At 34.8% G+C, this 21357-nt stretch overlaps 1 protein-coding gene across 3 annotated transcripts in view; it reads left to right on the top strand.

Moving 5' to 3' along the window:
- The first annotated feature begins 2053 nt into the window (after positions 1-2053).
- The window catches only part of LOC120325934 (uncharacterized), a 33139-nt gene continuing 13835 nt past the window's right edge, over positions 2054-21357 (top strand). For 2 of the 3 annotated variants that reach the window (XM_039392118.2, XM_039392120.2), the window contains exons 1-6: positions 2054-2208; positions 5019-5127; positions 10342-10558; positions 14200-14288; positions 19763-19840; positions 20125-20364. In XM_039392118.2, coding sequence (XP_039248052.2) covers positions 2096-2208; positions 5019-5127; positions 10342-10558; positions 14200-14288; positions 19763-19840; positions 20125-20364 — 846 coding nt within the window. In that variant the 5' untranslated portion in view covers positions 2054-2095. The remainder of the gene's footprint in view (positions 2209-5018; positions 5128-10341; positions 10559-14199; positions 14289-19762; positions 19841-20124; positions 20365-21357) is intronic. The other variant, XM_039392119.2, reaches the window with a different exon arrangement.

Raw genomic sequence — 21357 nt, forward strand, 5'->3', positions numbered from 1 at the left:
GTCGTTGAAAAAGAGTTCGTGTCAGCCTGGCGATCATCCCACACTCATCACCTCACTTATTGGTCGTATAAAATTGAATACAAATGTGGTTGCTTGTGTCATTTAACAAATTGCGCATAGTATGAGTAATATGACTAAATACTCACAAAAATTTAAGAATAGTGAAATTGATTTGTGTATGTTAATAATGAGCACTAGAAACAAATCGACGTTATCAACATAAAAATAGTCCTCCACAATACAACAACAATAATTAATCACATAAAAAGTGTTTAGATTTCAATCTATACAAAATACCCATCTCCGATTCATTACCATGAGTCGTTTTATCTTGCTGAAAGTGGTAAAAAAGTTTTTTGTCAGTTAGTCGCAGACGCCGTTGTCTCGGGTGGTAGCTGGTTAGAAAACGGGATGAGTATAATGCCTCAACCGCCATCTGAATAGCCTCAATTACAATGGTTCGCAACCTCTTTTTAGTTTGCGGACCAGTAAAATTTCAAAACTGATGCTGTGGACCGTTGAACCTTTAAAATTAAACCAGAATTTCAAACACACAAAACTCACAAAACAATTCAATTTGATGAGAAATTTGCTTCTGTCTTTCAGATATCAGGGGTGTCAAACGCGATTCCAATAAAGTTTCTGCAAGGCGAGGTAGAGCGTTGACTTTCACACGATTTGGTCTCGATAAAATGCTCTTCTCAAATAAGCAAGTTGTACGAAACATCAGCAGTAATTTAATGGATTTGTCACCTATCTCAGGATATACTTTCTAATATAATGCGACAACCAAATCTGTGACAATGGTATCCAGCCGTTCAGAACTTAAAATGGGCGTAGGACCCTCTGACCATGTTTGGTTTACGCATCAATATGAGGTAAAACTCACTAAATAAATGGGCAGGCCATCAATAATATATGTATGGAATATATTTGGCGGACCCGCAAGAAGGTTGACGCGGACTGGCGTTTGAGAACCACTGTCGTGGGGCGGTTATCATGCTGCCGTATTGATATTACACACCACCAAATATATTATTAGTCATTCAAACCGCAATTTTTTCATATCTGTAAATTTCTAAAATAGGTGATAGCATGGATACAGTTTTCGAGTAACTCTCCAAGCACTCATCTATCTATTCATTGCCGTCGATATATAGCGTCATTTCTTTAATCATAGTAAGTCACCGTCTTTGTGAGATACGCCGAATAATCGAAATTTTGAGCCGATTTTATAAATTCAACAGGTAATATGAATTTGGGCCGACTAATGTGCCGTAACTTTTGATTAACGTTTAGAATCGATACATTAAAAACCACAATGAGAGCACGACAACTGTTTATTATGTGTCAAAATTTGAATATTTTATTCTAGATTATATTGCAGAAATTATTATATTTGGCGTTAATAGAAAAACGAGATTTTTTCGACACATAATAGAAGGTCGAACACTTTGCATTCGATCGTGCGATAGAAATTTACATAGCCTCGGGGTCGGTGTTTGTATCAGGCAGAATATTTCTCGTTTCATACGATTTCAAGTACAAGGGTGATTGTATAAGGCATAGAAATTGAGGCTTGAGGCTACATAGACATGGCAAAAGTAGTTCTGTGTTTCGTTTTTCCGTCAGTAAATGACGCCTATAGTTGAAATTTTATTTTTTTGGGGAAATTTTAGTTGTCGAACATACGAATTTTGTAGCGAAATTTGTTGAAAATATTAGTCTACTATATATAATATATATTTGACTTTTTTAGGATTTAGTCAGGGTCGGAAGAATATAGTTTTCTGCCCCAGTTTGACTGTCAACAGCATATATATAATTATATATATATAAATAAATATGTATTCTGGGATTCTTTAGCACAGGGTTGAGTAAGTTCGGGTTATAAGCAAGTCTATCTTCTTTTATACGTACAAAAAGAACTTAAAATTTTCCGCACTAGATTGAAATATACAATAGTCTTCAGTTGACTCAGAATTGCTATTTCACTGGCTATATATTTTTTTCTTATCGTATAATTGTACTTGACAAATTGCGCCATGTCTACACATTCCTTATAGTTTACGTAAGATCGTGAAATGAGAAAACTATGTCTTCTGAAGTTGAAGAGACGCATAAAATCAAAGCATTGACGTCAGCGTTACAAGAAACAAAAGATGACTTAATTCACTGGACATTAATTCCCAACGAAGACGGAGATACGTGAGTTGTATTACTGTTTGATTCGTGAATATTGAAGTTTATAATGAAAGCGAAGGTTGTTGCTTGTGGCGGCATAATAGGGGTAATAACGCTTATCACGTACTTGCCAATGTTTACTAATTTATCCCATTTTTGAAAGTACAGAGTAGAATCTGTACTTTCGGTTGTTAAGATGACTGAACTTGTATTTCTAATGTCACGCCAACTGACCACCAAAACTAAACTTTCCGACAAAATGAAATTAATAATTAACAACGAGAGCGAAATAGTACCGATCGAGAGCCGTCTTATCAATCTTGCTCACCACTAAAATTTGAGAAAAAAAAATAGTACAAGTTTTCCAACTGTGAGGAAATTTTGCGTTGTATTTCCCATAGTAATATTAGTATTTTTTAGTCAATTATTATTCTTATAATTCCTCTTTATGCACACATTATTACCACCTGAGAGCGACTTGTGCATAACACTATAGCTGAGGATTCATGAAAGATTAAATTAATGAGGTTACTTTTGTGCATAATGAGGGAGAAATAAATAGTTCCAGAATAGGCGAAGGGAGGAGTTTAACGACAACGGTTGGGAACCACGGACGTAATATATTTATATATACTTGCCATTTCACATCAACGTAATTCTGAGAGAAAGTGCTTTACATGACTCTAATCAACGATGGAAAGCGAAGTCATTCACACAGAGTAGTAAAGAGACAAACGTGAATGTGAAAAATTTACTAGATGTTTTATAGGCTGAACTTGGTCGAATGTATAAAGTGAAAGAACGTAAAAGTCCAGACTTTTTACACGTACCATACGTTTCGCGGTGTCACAAAACAACATTTTTCTGACATTCTTATATAGTTTCGAGTAGACTTTCGTGATTTCTAAAAAGTTCTGTCTTTACTTTTCATTTCGTACATACTAGTTAATGGGAAATACTAGTTAATGTGTTTATACCAGCGATTCCCAAATTTTTCTTCGTGCAGCGCCAAATTATAGGGAAAAAACTCACGGTGTACTTTCACGAAACAAAATGCTGCTTTTAAATATATCTCAATTTTGTGATCGTATACTATATAGTATACTATATGCCTTTTGCATAGTTTGTAGACATGTAGCTCTAAGGAATAAATGCGAAAGATCAACTATTCTTCTTCATCCCTGCCTGATTTACCTTTGAAATTCTAAACAAACCACTCATATTCGCTAAACTCGGTTCAGTAGATGAATAAACAGCAGCTCGTGAAATTGTAGCAATTAGTGTATGTCTCTATATGTACGTAAAAAAAGGTAAAATAAATTTATTAATTTATATAAACCGCATTTAAAAAAAGATACAATAAAACATTTTATAATAAATACAACATGTAAAATATTCAATCATATTTTATTTATGTTAATTATGTTTATACAATTCTGTTAATTTTCGCGGCGCACTTGGCGCCAGTTTGGAACCGCTGGTTTATACCATTAATCAAATCTACCACCTGCCAACTGTTTGCGATGAGCTGTAGACAAATCATAGTGACCCATAGAGTGAATCTAGTTTCCCCGTTGGATATATATATATACTAATCAAATCGTAAAGCATTTGGGTTCGCATCCACTAGCAGAATCAATTTTATCAACCTTCACCCGTCGAAGATAGTTAGCTACGAGATGTATATAAAATAACTGGTTTTTCTAGTGTATTTACAATTAATAAATATAGGAAATAAAGGTGGAATTGCACGTATATATATCTGTGTAAAGCGCCTATACACTAGCCCAAAGTGACTATAACATATAGTTATAGTCACTTTGCACTAGCCTACCTGTCTCTCGCTTTTGCGCGCAATATTTGTCGTAATTATTGGAGTGGATCTAATACAGCCATATCAGATGTCGATGTACATCACTTAGCAATGAGTTGCCAAATATCTATCTATTGAAAGTTTCATAACCGAATTGAAGTGTTCTGAGTAACAGATTTGAAGTTACAGACTGTGTCATCTCTTGCGGTTTTAAGGGAATACTGTCGAAAATCTTTTTATTTATTTTTTGTATCCCAGATCCTCGTAATAAATTGAACAAAATTGTCAAAGTGTATCATTATTGCAATGAAAATGAAGGGAAGAAAGATTTTATGATTTGAAAATTCTTACCGAAAATATTGTATTCTGCGAGAAATACGCGTCGGTCTGAAGTCTGAACTTATTTATTTGCATACTGTTAAAAAATATCATAATGGAACTCTGAGTCAAATTGAGTGTGATTGCGTATAAGCTAAAAAGACTACGTTGAGTTCTTTCTCTTTAAATTGTTTTCATGGCTTCCTTCGGTCTGGTCTGGTTTTATATCGCTTTGAACAAACTAATGATTTCTTAATATATGTATGAAGTATGAAGTTTTACAATTGCTTTCAATCCTTGATTGATGCGGTACTATATACGCCATCCAAATGTTGGCGCTATAACCTAATCAACGCGCCTTCTTCATTCTGTGCTTAAAGCCACCATGCGGATTGTTCGATGTTAACCGGTGAAATATATTAGCGATTCGGACTAAAGTCAAGTGAAACAAGTTACGGCATTTTAGAACGACATTTAAAAAGAATGGACGTAATTGATAATAAAAACATCGCCGACGTAAAAAATGCATTTTACCTGTTTATTTTCTTTGCTACCCATTATTGCTTTTCTCCCAATTCCTTCCTGATATTGATGATCCATCTCTATTTCTAGCTTGGTTCAAATTTTCATAAAAAACGTTCTACATGCCATACTCTCGTAGTAGTCAATATGCTAACTAATTTACGTTTCTATATTTTTCTAGGGCTATACATCTGGCCATTATCCGTGACGATATCAATCTTTGTATTTACCTTTGTCGTCTTCTAGCAGCCCAAGGAATTGAACTTGATATTAGAAACAATTTGATGCAAGTAAGCGGTGTTTAGCATATTTGCTACTGATCTTTTATATTTCTGTTGTAGCCTTAAACAAAGTATGAATATTTTGGCGTCAACAGTTTACGTAATGGAATCCAACAAGTATCATTTCTACGGCAATAATCGGGCTGAATTCTCGATTCATTCAAATTTGTCTTCAAAGAAATAAGTTGTTGATATTTATTGCGATAAAATATAGCCGATAAGACCCATGTAAGTACCCATAAGTGTACGCATATAGGAAACAGGGTTATTCACCAGGATTCTATTCCTGGTCAGGCATGGGGATAGCTTGTCATTGAATCATTCCAAATGCAATATGCTTGGTTTTGAGTATAAATGTTTAAATACTATTTCGGTATTCAATAATCATCTTAGCCCACCCTAACTTAACGTACGACGTTGAGATTTCACCCGTGGTAGGATTCAAGTGGTCGACCCCTTATTGGAATGTCGTGGTCGTCAGGGAACCCGTTCTAAACCCATGAGTCACATTCATTTTCTGAAACGAGGAAAGAGAACCCGTTCGTGAAATTTTTGAATCTCACCACTGGATTTTACACGGAATATACTATACGTTACGGAGAACATGCTGTAGTTATTACCGGCATGTATTTATTGACTTATGCCTAACCTTTGGGCCTAACTTTGACAGTATTGATGTTTATAAGGTACATTCTCGACCACTTATTACATGTTATGGATGTGGCCTCTCATTTCTCTGGCCCTACGATATCGACTAACGAGACGTCACTATATTTGTATGGAAAATTTTAAAATTATGTGACATAATTAAAAAAAATAATCCCAACGTTGAGATCTAATATAATAATGAACAGAAAAATGATGAAATCAGTGCGGTTAGTATTTTATAATTTTTTGCTGAACACAGTTTTCACCGAAACGCTACGCTAACATTTCCTGATATTTTCTCCATATTTGAATAGGAGTCGAAACTTTCGTATCGATATCTCAAATGACGATACCCATAACCACAGTATTTTGTTAATATAATGGAAATACAATGCCATACGGGTTCATGACACGTAAACGAAAATTGTACTAGCATTGCTCAATTTTTGTTACCGCCAATGGAGATGGAATAGCATATTCATGGACGACAATTCGGGCCCAGTAAAAAGTACACGATTAGGCTCACGTAACATAATGAATGCTTTCAAAATATGAGCGGAAAAATATTACAATGCATTACAACGCATGCATTTTGAATGGTATGGAACTCGGATATTTTTTTATAGTTATGTTCTTGAGACTGTTATGACCTTGCTTGCTTGTGATTTACGTTTTAATCTTCAGTATTGTCCAGCAGCTCGCTATATCGACCAACAAGAACTAAACTCGCATAGTAATAGAGATCGTAACACGCCGTTTTAATCCTTATAGTCAAAAAAGATTTATGTATGGTACTTGTTCGTAACGAACGATGTTACTACAGGATGTAATTTTAATTTCTTCAACGAAGGAATTTCTTTATCAGCGCTTTCTGCTTTATGTCGTAATACGAGGAAAGTAAAATAGATACTATCGCACGTAATTATCACGCAGGTATAGCTTTTTGCTGACAAGGCTTATACGCCGCCCTTAAGAAACAAGTGAGTTTTTTGATGTACATATGGTCGGGAATTATTTTGGTATTAATTCATGTAGTGATAAAGCATTTCTTGTTAATATTATTAAATTTAGGATAATCGTTAATTTTCGCTTTCTCGGTTTAATAATGCTTGTTTATAATTCAATGAAAAATTTAGGAAATAAATTGTTATGAAATATACTAAAAAAAATGCTAAATTTAGTTCCATTTTCCATATACGTTTCGCAATAGAGATAATAGAACACAGCCATTAAAAATAACTCGTGTTGAGGTTATAGCACGCTACATCAGCTTCGTAATACGACTAAAATTAATTAGAAATGTTCGAATACCAAACAGTTTAACAGTTTCTATCCTGACCAACGTGGCGAAAATGTTACTTTTATTTATTTTTATGTATCCAATCATAAGTTGCAGAGTTTTGTTCTGCTTAGAAAGTGGTATATATATATATATATATCTTACAAAAACACAAACTCTACTTATGTTATATATATATATATATTTAATAAAAATGGTAGGACCCAACTTGGTTAGGTTTAGAGCAATCTTGTTTATAAAACATCCAGTAGGTCCACCTTTCGGACCACGCTTCACATTATGCCACTGTAGCAATGGGAAAGACCCTACGCTGCATCGCAGAAAAACAGCGACTAGACGTTACGTTAACATGAGGTTATTTTAATATCGTTTTTCTTGGCACATGTGACGAATCATAGTTCTGTAGAGCAGGGGTCCGCAAACGACGACCCGCGGGCCAGATCCTGCCCGCGGAACAATATAATTCGGCCCGTGAAGCTCCAATGAATTATATTAACAAAACAACTGTATTGACGATTATATTCTTCACGTAACAGAATTTGTTTTGAGATACTAAATTATATTATAACCTAACGAGTGTATAATTCACAATCACTCGTTTAATGAGCCTATAAATTGATTATAATTAAACAAATGGCAACAGATCGTATAAAAGTTGATGCTGAGTGCAAATGGTTTAGTGGCGCAGAAAATATTCGAATGATCAGTCTTCGCGCGCTGCTTGAAATGTAACTAAAATCTGTGTGAAAAAATGTGATTCATTGGCCATTCCCTCGGTTTTCAACTTTCTAAAAATATGTGCGGCCCGCCAATGACTTGCAACCTTTAATTTTGGCCCGCGAATGACAAAAGTTTGCCGACTCCCGACGTAGAGAATAGTAAAATCATATTTTTGACACTGTTTGGTAAATAAATACATGTTTATCATCTTCCATTATGAAAGTAGTTTTAAATAAAAATTAAAAAAAGAACATAACCTATTGTCGGTGTATAATGCACAATTTTTTCCCAAACCCAAGTATGGTCATTTAGCAATAAGGCTTGTTACTAGGCTAAAACTGCTTGATAATATAACTCTAGCCTAGAGCATGAATATTTTAAAAAAAATACAAATAATGATTCACATCCGAAAATTTCGAAAGTGATTACGCCCCCTCGTCCAATGTCACTGTCAGTAAAGCCTACTTTTTCTTTATTATTCATTTCCATCTAGACAGAGTTTGTGTAAATTCACGTCAATATTTTTCAAAATTTAATGCTCTGAATCTGAAACGAGGAACAATAATTTTTTCCTTCTTAATAATTCCGTGCTCAATGATAAGAAACAGAGCCGTACCTATCGGCTTACTGATATTCAACAATTCTTGACCTGGCACTGACATTTCTCACTCAGATTCTTTAAAAATACCATAATGATTATAATCCCTACAAGTATCGCAATCGAGAAATGCGATTCCATATTGTGATTACAAACTGGCTCTGTTTTTTATTCTATCCGCTCTCTAAGGTACGGTATATACTTACAGGCAATGCAAGGATTGGTACGAAATCAAAACCATGTGACTGCAAATGGAAACGGTTTACAAACGCTGTTAGTAAATCGTTAAATCGTGTTCATGATAATCTCGCTTGTATTTTGAATTATTGGTGATCGTCCACCACTCTTGAGACGTTCAGTCAATTGTACGGTGCTGAATTGCATAAATATTAAGTGATATGGAATGACATGAAGGAAAAATTATGCCACAATGCCCAATTATTTCAAGCCATGGCGCCAGAGATATTTTCAATTCATTTAAACATTTAATATTCTAAATATAAGTTCAAATTTATTTTCAATAGTCTAGTCCATGACACTTTCACCCGATCTATTTTTGTACTTGGGTTTTCCAATACATACTAGACATCATCAATCAAATTGTATTTGTATGTCACTATATCAATGACCAAAACGTAAATGTATTGTCTTTCCCAATGAAACCAAAACTACTAAAATTCAAGTCTTTGAGTCATGCATTTCCCAGAAAAAAAAGTACAAAAACAAATTGTAGTCTATGACATTTTGAATTATTGTACATTGAGCAATATTAAAGTTTGCACGTAAAATTGTAATGTAAAACAAGGCAGTCGCCCTCTACTGAAGTCATTCAATTGGTGATTGGTACCATATAAATAACCATTCCTACACCTGGCAATTGTAGAAAATGTTGTTCACAGAGATACGACGAAGAAAACTTGACGTATAATACGCAATAAACGTGACGTATTATATGACTTGGATTTTCTTTTTATACGGCCGCATATAAGTACATTCTAATAATTGCCAAAGAATTACAAACATGGTTTAACATATCATTAACATACAGACATGGCAAACAGACGCACACAACTCGTTTCGAAATAATAAGCGATCCTTTGTAACCAATAGATTTATGCTGACAATAACCAATGCAAAACAACAACAAATAACATAATTTTGTTGATTTTATATGGTGTAATAAATTTTGTTATGTTCATATTCTTTTTTGTTGGCCGAAGCAGACATAAACAATTGAGAAGTGTCACGAATTAAATATTTTACCGTGTCCCGTTCATAGCAAATGGTTTAGTTAAAAAAAAGGAACGAAACTCGACGACGTTATCGGCGAGACTCGTCAGGATTCGAAACTTTGTAACATCCTTAATTTGTTTGGGGAAAAGATTCTCCCAAGCGATAGCTCAATTGCTATTGAACTCGAACTTGTACGTATCTCAAAATAAGGAAACGTAATGAAGAACATAATTGTAAGCACTTTTTACACAAAATATACTGAGACACTATAAAAAGTTAACGAGAGGAATAACGCAATATATTTGTAAAACTGTTTTTGTTCAGCTATTTATTGCTGGCAAATGCTAATTGATATACTGTTATCAGTGGTTTTAAAACATCATTATACATGAAATAAACGATTTCAGTAATACACGTTTGTGATTTACAACACAACTTTACTCCGGTCTTTCAATCAAAACATAGCTCAAATACATCAACAACACAAACAGCCGACAAAAATAACTGAAAATATTTACAAAATGGTTCAAAACAAGTGTTGTAACCAGAACTCGACTTTGGTCGTAAATACATAAATTTACAACTAACGCGTAAGCGTAAAATCATGTTATAGCACTGTAAATAATATTTACAAAGGGGTAGAACATATGGAGCAAATAATTAGGAACGACCTATTATTGCGCAAATCATTTATAAAAAAGTAAAATACATTATTGTTTAACAGACACCGCTTCACCTGGCTTGCATAACTGGCCATTCTAAATTAGTCGAAAATTTATTGGAATCGAAAGCGGTAAAAGTTGAATGGGGAGATCGTTATGGAAACACCAGTATACACCTTGCCGTAAAGCATGATGATCCGTCCTGCGACATCATGCGGTTAATTTTGAGTCATCTATTCAATGATGATGACGACGTTATAAATGCAAAGAATATAAAAGGTGAGTAACCATTATTAACTATTATTTTGGAAGTGACTATATTATCCTTATGTTAATTTCGAGGGAAACTTGTAATATTAGCTTTGTGTCAATTGCATTCAGTATGACGCGTGATTCGGCGCGATAATTCTTCATAGTCTCAGTAGCTCTTGGCGCTTCAGTGGTTGTCCATATCTTCGTTCAGTGCTTCAGCGACTGCTCATATACCTGCACAAAGCATACAGTCAAATTTTAGAAATTCCGTAAATATTAGGCGGCCGTTTTTACATTTTCATTTGCAGTCGTTATCTTTGATTTTTTGAAATATGAAGCGGAATAGTAAGCTACCGCTGGGAACTTTTGAAAATTGCAAGTTTCGTTCTAATGCGACATAATGTTGTAACTCTAGTTGCGATGGGGCTTCAATAAGTTCAGCGTTGGCCCAATTATGAATTAGCAATTCTTGAAAGGGAAATTCCTCCTGTAACTTTTGAATATTACTCAATATTTGCCTCCAAAAATAAATCCTATAGTGTCATTTGCATATATTGTTGATTGAATATTTTATGTTGGGTGTTCGTAATAGCTATCGATCAGTGGAAGCATACACGCCGATTCTAGTGCTTAAAAGACATTCCAATGACTATCAAGACTTTCAGTGAGATTGGTATACTTGTTCGGCCTTTTGTTTAAAAAAATAGTGAGAAACCAGGGAAAGAGCTCAGGCCGACTTCTCAGATATGTGCAGATTGGATCTCAATTGTTGGTTTCCAGACATCCAATACTTGCTATTTCTGACTTGAACTTGTTTGTTGGAAATATTGCTCCTTCAACAGAAAATATTAAAAACCTCTGTTTTATGTGATTGTGGTTTTTAAATGATTTAATATATATATATTTCCTTAATATTGTATGACACCCCGACAATACTTTATTTATTCAAGATACGAATGAAAGAGTGTGGAGAAGAGAGTACTATAATTATTTGTTATTATTGCGTATGTATGGTATTTTGGGGTTATCAGTTCCTGACAAAAATGTAAAAGATTCCAGATTGTAGTGAACAACAGCTTTCTCCTTTAATTTCTAAAAATATACAAACGCATTCAGGTTTGTTTCCAATTACGCTGCAGCGCCCGCAGGTTATCCGTCCTGGGTTTGTCGCATGAAACTATAAAAAGGAAGTTATTTTAAACCGTACATTGTTGAATGACAATGACGTTGTTCTATGAAATTCCCTCATTTGATTATAGAAATAGATTATCTGCGACAAATACTGCGGACGTTCACAACCACTCTTTAGAACATTTTTTAAAATTCCGGGAGATTTCAATAAATCCATATGGATGTTTAATGGATTGCATTCATTGTAATATTAACGTCGGTGAATAAGGGACGAATAGCAGCATGTAGCTGTAGTGACAGATTCGTATTAGGATTTTTTATCGCGACACGTAGAGAGGAAGTTTTGACATAAGAGGGAAATCTAAGCTGATAAGCATTCATTGAAGCTCTTAGTTTAATGTAAGTGTTAAAAATCTAATTCTCAAACAATTGTTTTTCAAAATTATAGTAGTTTGCTGCAAAGGCCCCTTTTCAAGAGTTATGATTTTTAAGATATGTTAGTTAAACATTTGATTATATTATTGCAAAGGACAACAAAGGAAGCAAGTGTGCGAGCAAATAGAAGATTGGTATTTGAAATCCAGCAGCAGCTGCTGGTATTAGTAATAATTGGAGAGAATTTGAAATTGATAGAATTACCAATGCCATTTAAATGAAGTAACGTCATGTAGATATCGTCAATTTCAATTGATTTGAGAGAAAGGAGTTGAATTTGTACTATCTGGTCGCGAAAAACGTATTACTCTACTTTATGCGCTAAGTAAGTTCTAATAAATTTTCGCTGTAATTAATTAATCCAGCCTTACGTCGTTGTCGCACCACTTCAATATGTTACGCATGATACAGAAAGTTCTGCTTATCTGACACATTTTTTTTACTTTAAAAAGTAATAAAATATCGAAACTATCTCGAATGACGAAAACGATGCCTCAATTCCTTTGATAATTGCGACCTTTAAAGATCCTTTGATTTTTCGGACCATGGTATTAACGGGAACGGAAGATAATTATTATAATACCAGCACAACATGTTGAAGAATAAGCGCTCTAGGCTACTTAAAATACTTTAAAGAATTTTGAAAACAAAATTATGAGAATAAAATTGAACAAAAAATCACTTAAAGTTGTTGGGCCAGCTTAGATGGAAAAGAAAACAACTAAACGAAACTTGCAAAGGGCAAAAAATGCTTGGAATGAATGTATTGAGAATTTGCTTTGATATCTTTTGATAAAATCAAAAATAAACAGCAAGTTTAATAATGACCTATTATATGAAAAAAAAATTATTTGAAAAAGAGAATTTTTCATCCATCAATTGTAAATCCATTTGGTTAACTTCAATTTGTAAAAATACGGCCGTTATTTTTAGTATCCTAGTTTGAATATGTTCGCCACTGCGAGATGACGCATTTTTACTTTTCATACAAGATCATTCATAATATAAGTGTGTCTGTGTTGATTGTGATTTTTCGAACATGACCTGTGCATGGCTTTTGTTTTTTTGGAAGATTAGCTGTAATATTATCAAACTGTTCAGTCGAGACGACTCAAAAATATAATTAATATTTACTAAAAATTTCGTTAGCGTACCATTTGGTTTTGGAAAAGTATTCGAAAGTGACAACTGCGGGTAGCCTAAGGCATTGGCTTAAGTGCAGCACACCAGCGAAAGTTTATTTTGAAGATTGGCTGTTTGAATCAATTTTAGGTCTTTTTTTTATAACTTTATCTAAACTTAAGGCTAAAGTTAAAGTAGGCCTTCAGGCCCTTTATCTTGAGAACTGATTTCGATAACATTTCCGTAAATTTGTTGGACATGAGGTGTGTTGCGTGTTTAAGGACATCATGATTCGTATGGACTCGTATGCAAATCTAAGTGAGAATTGGATTACTTTTGGCGTTGTATCTACTCCTGAAATAGTCTTCAGTTCCCTTGAGTACCATATTGTGCTAATCTACATGTTGTAGCAAAGTAATGACTTGGGATCACATTAGACGAACGTGGAGGGCGAGATAGTGGGCTCTGCCTTAATTAAATGATAGAAGGAAAGGTTTTATTCATCGGCCTTTGCAACTTTTCTGATTGCATGTTGTGGCACCCAAACAATTACGGCGCATCCCCTTGCAGTAGACAGTCAGCCATACGCTGACTTGTCGTCGGTTATGAACAGACCAGAAATCTTATTATAATTTCGTGGATTCGGTTTTAATCAAAACCTGGTGTACTTTGCTTCCAAGCTGATTTAATATTTTCTACTGAAGCATGGGGCCTGAGTGAACTACTCTCCTTAAATCATTTGCAGTGGTTCAGCAGAGATTTTTGGTCAGCTAGACTAGACCGAAATCAGAAGTGAGATATCCAGTTTCTCGATCAATTTGACAGTATTACGTAACATTGCAATGACTAGCGAATAATGCAACACTATCTACCTTACAGATCATTATCCCCTCCCCCCTGTTATTCATATTTTAAACAGAAATTTTTGACAATTATTATAAAATGTTGCTTGACTAAGCAATTTTTGTATCGAAACACAGGATATTCTGCTTTGCACATAGCGTCGTCAATCAACAAGCCGGAAGCAATCAAACTTCTTGTTACACACGGAGCCGAGATCGATCAACCGGTGAGTTACATAACGTAGTTTTTATTTTGCTTCCGTCAAAATAATTGAATAGTTTCCTCATTGCGCCTTGGTCAGTATCATAGTTTTCGTGAGCATGCAGTCACCAGCGTAGCATGATATGTATCAACATGTAGCCTACCGAGGAACGGCGTAGAATGATCTTTTATTCTATTGGCACTTGGATAATGGACAGTAGAATATGATTTAATTAATTTTTTCATGTAATAACAAACGTGGAATAATGTAAAGAAAGTTCATTACAAGCAACATATCTTGGTTGGTGCTCAATGAAATACCTGATTGCTGACACACCCGTTATTTACATTCATTATGGGAAATATTTCCCTTATGCGAAATATGGAGCGCTCATGTCAAGTCGGCAATCTATGTTTACTTTTTTGACTAGCAAACACCGATCAGTCGCAATATGTTATCAGCACCATAATTACTCGAATATGGTACACTAAATTTCTGTCTTGGGAGTACAGTTCTGGCGGCAGTTGAAATGCTGCTACAGCTTCCAATGACGTCATGCACCATCCTCTCCATTGCAGCAATAGTCATAACGTAAAGGAATATCTATTAAAAATTCTTATTGTTGATATGAACTCATATACATATTTTGCAAATCACTTCGAGTGTTAAAATTTTTGCCATCAGATTTGTATATCCATTGGGTTTCTACGAGACTAACTATTTTACCTTCTTCCATTCTTTTGTTCTGGTGGATCCGTATGCAAATAATGCAAGGATGCTTTAGCAAGAGTGAAGATAACTAAACGAGGTCAGACTCCCTCAGAAAACATTTATCAAACTAAACGTTACGGAATATATATATGGTAAAGTTCAGCAGGACTATTGAATCGTTTTAGATTTGTATATGCTGGTCGGTATCTTTTATCGAGTGCCCCTGCTCAGAGTGTGAGATTTCGCTACACAATTGGACTTTGAAGAAATCAACTATGATGCCAAAAGTGTGCTACTCATAAATATTGACATTTAGGATTGAATAGCCACAACCACAGGGCCATACAACTTATTGTACACAAGAGTGATTGACATACAAAATTCTGATAGCCCGTGAAAGTGAAAATTTAGTTTCGTTTACTTCCGCGATTTTGATCATACAACACTACGCAATTAGATAGGGAAACAATACACTCATCATGGCATGTCTGTTTGTGTCACACCTGAACGACCCTCGCGTACTCAGTAATTAGCATGAATCATTTTCCATACTCGCGATCTGGCAAGACCAAATAATGAAAAGAGTTGGCCGGCTTTTGTTTGACGCGGAAAAAATTCAACTTGTCAACATAGACCATGAAAGCCGCTCATACTTACTAGTATAAGCAACCATTGCTTCGGAATTTCGCAACGGAAAATCCCTTGGTCGATGAGGTTTTCGTGGAGCTGTTTCGCAGATAATAAATTACTCTGATAATTCGAAATTACCTTCGCAAGTTACCTGAAGGGGACTACGTAATAAAGTTTCAGGCGCACTCCCTGGATAAACAACAAATATTTGAGTCATATGTTTTTTATTTTGTAGTTTTCTATCGACCATGTTAAAACAGTATATTAGAATTATATTTAAAGCATGAGCCACACTTGACATCCATATGATTTAGTTTATTTCGATTTATTTGTTTCAAAATTTATTTATACCGAGGTCATGGAAACTCACCTAATGTCGAAACTAATTTCTAACCCAAAGTGCGACGAGATAACAACGAAATGAAAAGAATTTTGTTTTAATTAGATATATTATATTAACGTGAATCACTATGAATTGAATACGCATAACTTAATATTTATTCTCCAAAATCATCACTTTGATGATAAAACAGCTGAAAGCCCCTATGTATGGTATGAATGATTGAAATGTGACGATGATATTGCTGATTATGTTAATACAGCAAAGAGACTTCGTTAATCGACCGTAAACTATAATACAAAATCGGGATTAGAATATGGGCATGCATGTATTCTATCGATTGACCACAAAAAAGGCCTTTCAAAATATACCTTTAGCTCCAGAGTTTTAGTATTGCGTGGCGGGGAATGAGTAAACAGCCAAATCAGAGATTCTAAATGATTAACTTATCATATAAAAAATGACCTTGAATTTCGTATTTTCATGTAGATTTACAAAATTTTCGGAGAGCGTTTGTTTTTTGTTTGGCATAAAAACAAGGTCATTGTCGCCTTGCCCTATGTGAGTTTCGACAAATGTTGACAATATTAGACCTCGGTATCAGTCATTTATGATTAATTATATTAAAATTTCGATATCAGGATATTGAAAAAAACATGTCAACAACTCGCAAGTATTTGGACACGACGTACTGCACTCTCTACCATGCTTCAATGCACGTCCTTTGTTGAGGAAATTATTTACTGAAAAATCCATGTGGTTGTCGCATATTTTTAAATCGATAAACTTTGGAGTTCATACGTCCGGGAAACTTTTATACACGTAAAATAGATGGTAGATGTGAGGAGAGCTTTGTTGTTCCAACAACAATTAAGAATTAGCAGAACAAGCAATACGTCAATTTTGAATTCAAAATGTACATCTTCTCCAGGTTTTCAAAAATGTCGTTGAGGCTCTTGTCCTAAACTTATTCCATACTTGTCGTACGTGGCAAACGAAATTTTTGAGACCTTCTACTCGACATTTCGATCCGTCCCAGCTCACTCCCAGGTATAACTATCCATTTTTCTAACTTTTCATATAGCCGAATCGGCCGCCCGCACACTACAAATTTTAACTTATTTCAACTGTGCCGACACTTGCCATTTTTCTAATAATAGAAAATCGTTTGTTTGGGGAGATGTTGCTCTTTGTTTCACTTAATGACACGGTAGTTTCCAAACTATAAATGTGATTATTTATACAATTCAAACAAAACTGACACTAATTGGCAAAATTACCCTCTTTATTGGACGTATCCGCGTATATTATTCATAAAATCATTGAAACTGCTTCTACTATGCACGAATGTGTCTCTTAATTCTCTGAAAAATTTGTACCTACTGAGTTTTTTACCACGTTTTCTGGGACACAGGTTAATTATCTTCGACGCCAAAACAATATCGGTCAAAACCGCCGAGTGATGATGATTTCCGACGTTTTACTAGGAAATCAAACATCACACACATTGTGACGCTTATGATTGATACGTTTGTATTTAAATAAGTTATTAGAAAGGTGCACGTTTTTATGTAAAATTGACGCGTTTGCTACTGATATAACAGCCGCAAACAATTACAAGCCATTGCAAGGTTTTGTTTCGATACTATCACCTCATAAATGGTATTTTCACGTATATTATATTAGCAATGTATTAAGAAGAATACTCATATAATATTTGTATTTTTACCATTAGTTATTTTGTTCAATTTATCATCTGTAAAGAAATATATAAATTATGTCTGGCTAGACACTGGATGCTAGGTTGGCTTCAAAATAATAGAATGTATGTATCTTGATGATTTATAAGATGACATGTTCGGTAATTAATTATACCAGAATGTTCATTAAAGTCCCAATTTATTTTACTTGATACACCTTATCATCATATACGTGATGTCACACACGTTTTGGGTGGTGGAATGCCGCATTTTTATAACACGCTTATACGAAAATGTAGATATTCAAAGGCAAACGTAAACAACTGGCCATTATTTGTCAGCAACACCAATAAAAATATTCCGCAAACGAATTATATTGAATGAAGCACAAAATGTACAAAAACTAGTTTAGCATATTTTCACTGCTAGGTTCTCTAGATAGGATAAGAAGATTGCCTTTTAGATTATTGGATGCAGTTTTACCATCAAAATATTTCTGCTACATATGCAAAGCTACCGTTTGTATGATCCTAATTTTTGGACCAGTAGACATCGGCTCAATCCGACAGATTATCTGTTAAACCGTTCAAATTGGTTCAAAATCTTCCATTTGGTTCCAATAAAAAGATAAAACGTTTCCAAATGCAATATGGCACTATATTGGATGAAATATGTTTCCGTTTGCCAATATTATTCTGCGTGAGGTTTGAGATTTTTTTAAATAACCATTCCAATTCAAATACCATCCTCGACTCGCGTATAACGTTTTCGCGTATAACGATGTCGCTCGCTTACATAGATGGCACATCTGGTCAAACCAAACTAAGTTATATCATTTTGTAGTAGGTAAAGATTACATAGCACAATTTTCCTATATATAAATTGTGGTACATATATAATTTTGACGTAGAATACCCGAAAACTATTTGTACTGATGAAGCACACCATGTATTTCGTCTATCATATAACTATTAGTGTTAAAAAGTAACATCTGTTTCCCATATTTTCATGCACAATCAAGTATATGTCAACTGTGACTCTCGCTTAATTAAACGTTAATCAAGTTTATTGCATCTTAACAGTCATGAAAGAATTAATAAGATACACAAATAGACGACATACACAGAACTGAGCGTGCTTGTCTTTTGCCTTGTTCAGAGCCAAGATATGGCATATGTCACAAACGTTCGTTGCTTCTTTGATAAAAATACATTGAAAACCTTTTTCGGGGCCGATGAGCTGGTAGTTAATAAATGCATGACACGAGGAAAGGTTTAGTAGAGAGACTTTGACTAAACCATCCTGAAGTCCACATCTTCCAACGGTAATCGCTAGCGCGTCAAATTTATGAAATTCCTGGACGTTATGAGTAACAGAATGCGATTCGACAAGTTACACTTAGTGTAAATTTTCCATTACAACCGTCGGACAGGATTTTGCTCGATATTCGATATCATAATATTATATCACGTGACACTAGAAAATACTTGCAAAACTGCTGTAAGGTTGACAATATGATTTTTATGATTAATAAAGCACCCAATCAAAATCGAAATTTCATAAAACCTGATTTACGCATCGCCCACTAGTTGCAATGGCTTACAGACTTGACCATCAGTCATAAGTACAGTCAGCACTAGAAAGAATTATTTAATCTGTACTGTTTGATGTGTCGCAGTCATTTCCTATTAATGACTGTCACATCATCGGTACATAAACTTGCACACAATGCTTTTAGGCAACCGGTTTGGCGGAAGTAAATTTTAGGTTTTGTGTACCGAGCACTCGTATTTAAATATTGCGTAAGGTGACTGGGACGATAATACAGTCACAGCATCATATTTATTCAATGATTAAAACAATTATGGCTCAATTACTTGAAATTCGTTGTACTAGAATCTTTCCATTTTTGTCATCATGTCATTTTGAATATTTACGACCCCGTATATTTCCTTTATAACACGTAAGTTTCGTGCAAGGACAACTATTCTTTGTTCACTTGAAGAATTGCATGAAATTGTTATTTCATGATTAGTTTTTAGTTAAATTAACTGTGCATTTTATAACGTTCGGAACACCAAACACCACGTTTCATTTTGTTTCTCTTTTGTTATTAGGATACAAAAAGCGGGAAAAGCCCTCTGTACATCGCAGTGCAAGAAAAGAACGTTGAAGCGACTCAGGTGTTGTTAGAGGTAATTCGATACGCATTTAGTTTTGATTTCATATATTTTATGCTTAGGGGTGTAAATAGTATGAGTTAAAGATAGCGCTGTCAGACTGTGTTTTGATTGATTCCGATTTGTGGAATATTCCATCGATAGAGTATGTTGCTTTAATGTTGGTGTATGTATTGCTGGGTTTAGAGAAACGATTTTACAGTATTGCGCTTTAGTGCACGAGAAAGAAATTTGCAATTTTCAATTATACATCTTTCCTGCTTATTTTATCATTCATAATTACCGTTACGTTTTTCCAGCTTGGGGCAGATTCAAATAAGTTAACTTATTTTCGTGATTCTCCGTCACAACTTGCATCAAGCTCAGACAGGAGACATTTATTGAGACTTATTTCAAGATACGACTCATCTCATCCTGCCTCACCTCCCGCTTTGGGAAGGCGTAACTCTCGTAGAGTAGGTGACGTTATGATCAAAAACACTCATGAACAAAATAACTTCATCATCAACGAATCTGAGAGAAAAAGTTCAAATAGTCAGGTATTATTGCAATTTATTTACTCTCTAGTTGTTGGAAAAAAGTAAAATTTTAGTTTTTGTAAAATTAGTTACAACCTTAATATTTAAACCGAAAAAAATAGCCAAAAAATCTGTTTAATTCTACAGTGAACCACGGCCTCGTCAGGTTCGTCCTTTCCATCTTATGCTTAAAATGCACGGACGCGGATGACAGCGAATCTATCACATCTTATGTTTAAAATACATGGGCGCGGATGACAGCAAATGAAGTAATTAGCAAAAATTTACGTGAACTACCATCAGGCTTGGGGAATGACAATTCGCTCTCAAAAGTAGTCATACCTTCGAGGTTCGAATGCAGAGTTCGCCCTCTGACTTTCGGTGTTGCAGTGGCTATCGCTTACCCTAATAAATCCCGCAATTGAACCGGGAATCGCTTCATTACGCTTGTTCAAATTTAAATAAATGAATGTTCCTTGTCCGGGCTTGAAGCTGATCCGTAAGAAATTGATATATACGCAAACTTCTAACTTGAAATGCGGAGATATAATTGAGCGTGTCCCATGTTAATGACGTCGTTGGCGTTTAAAGCTGCATTTTGCACACGGGACTGGGTGCAAAATAGTCATGGTTTGAGATAATTTGCCTTATTTCCGTTGTGCCTGCAGAAAAATGAAATACTCTGAAAGATAGTGATGGGCCTGCTATATCAGCACATTCACAGACGCTATGTTGTGGTGTTTGAATCCGATAAAAATAACAGTCGACACCTACGTTCTTATTGTTAATGCAAACACAAGAAAATGACAGTTTATACAGCAAAGTGTTGCAATGCGAAACCGCCTCCTAAACAATACAAACAGAAACGAAACCAATGACAAACAACAATTCAGGGGCGGTTTTGGGTATATTTTCAGAATGGCATTTTTGAGTCAGTGTTTTCGTTTGTTGATTTTGCTAATTTTGAGTTAGATCGTAGATTACTTTAACTGTATAAGATGCAATTGGTATGCT

Source organism: Styela clava, chromosome 4 (assembly GCF_964204865.1).
Source record: "Styela clava chromosome 4, kaStyClav1.hap1.2, whole genome shotgun sequence".
In the NCBI taxonomy this organism is placed as follows: domain Eukaryota; kingdom Metazoa; phylum Chordata; class Ascidiacea; order Stolidobranchia; family Styelidae; genus Styela; species Styela clava.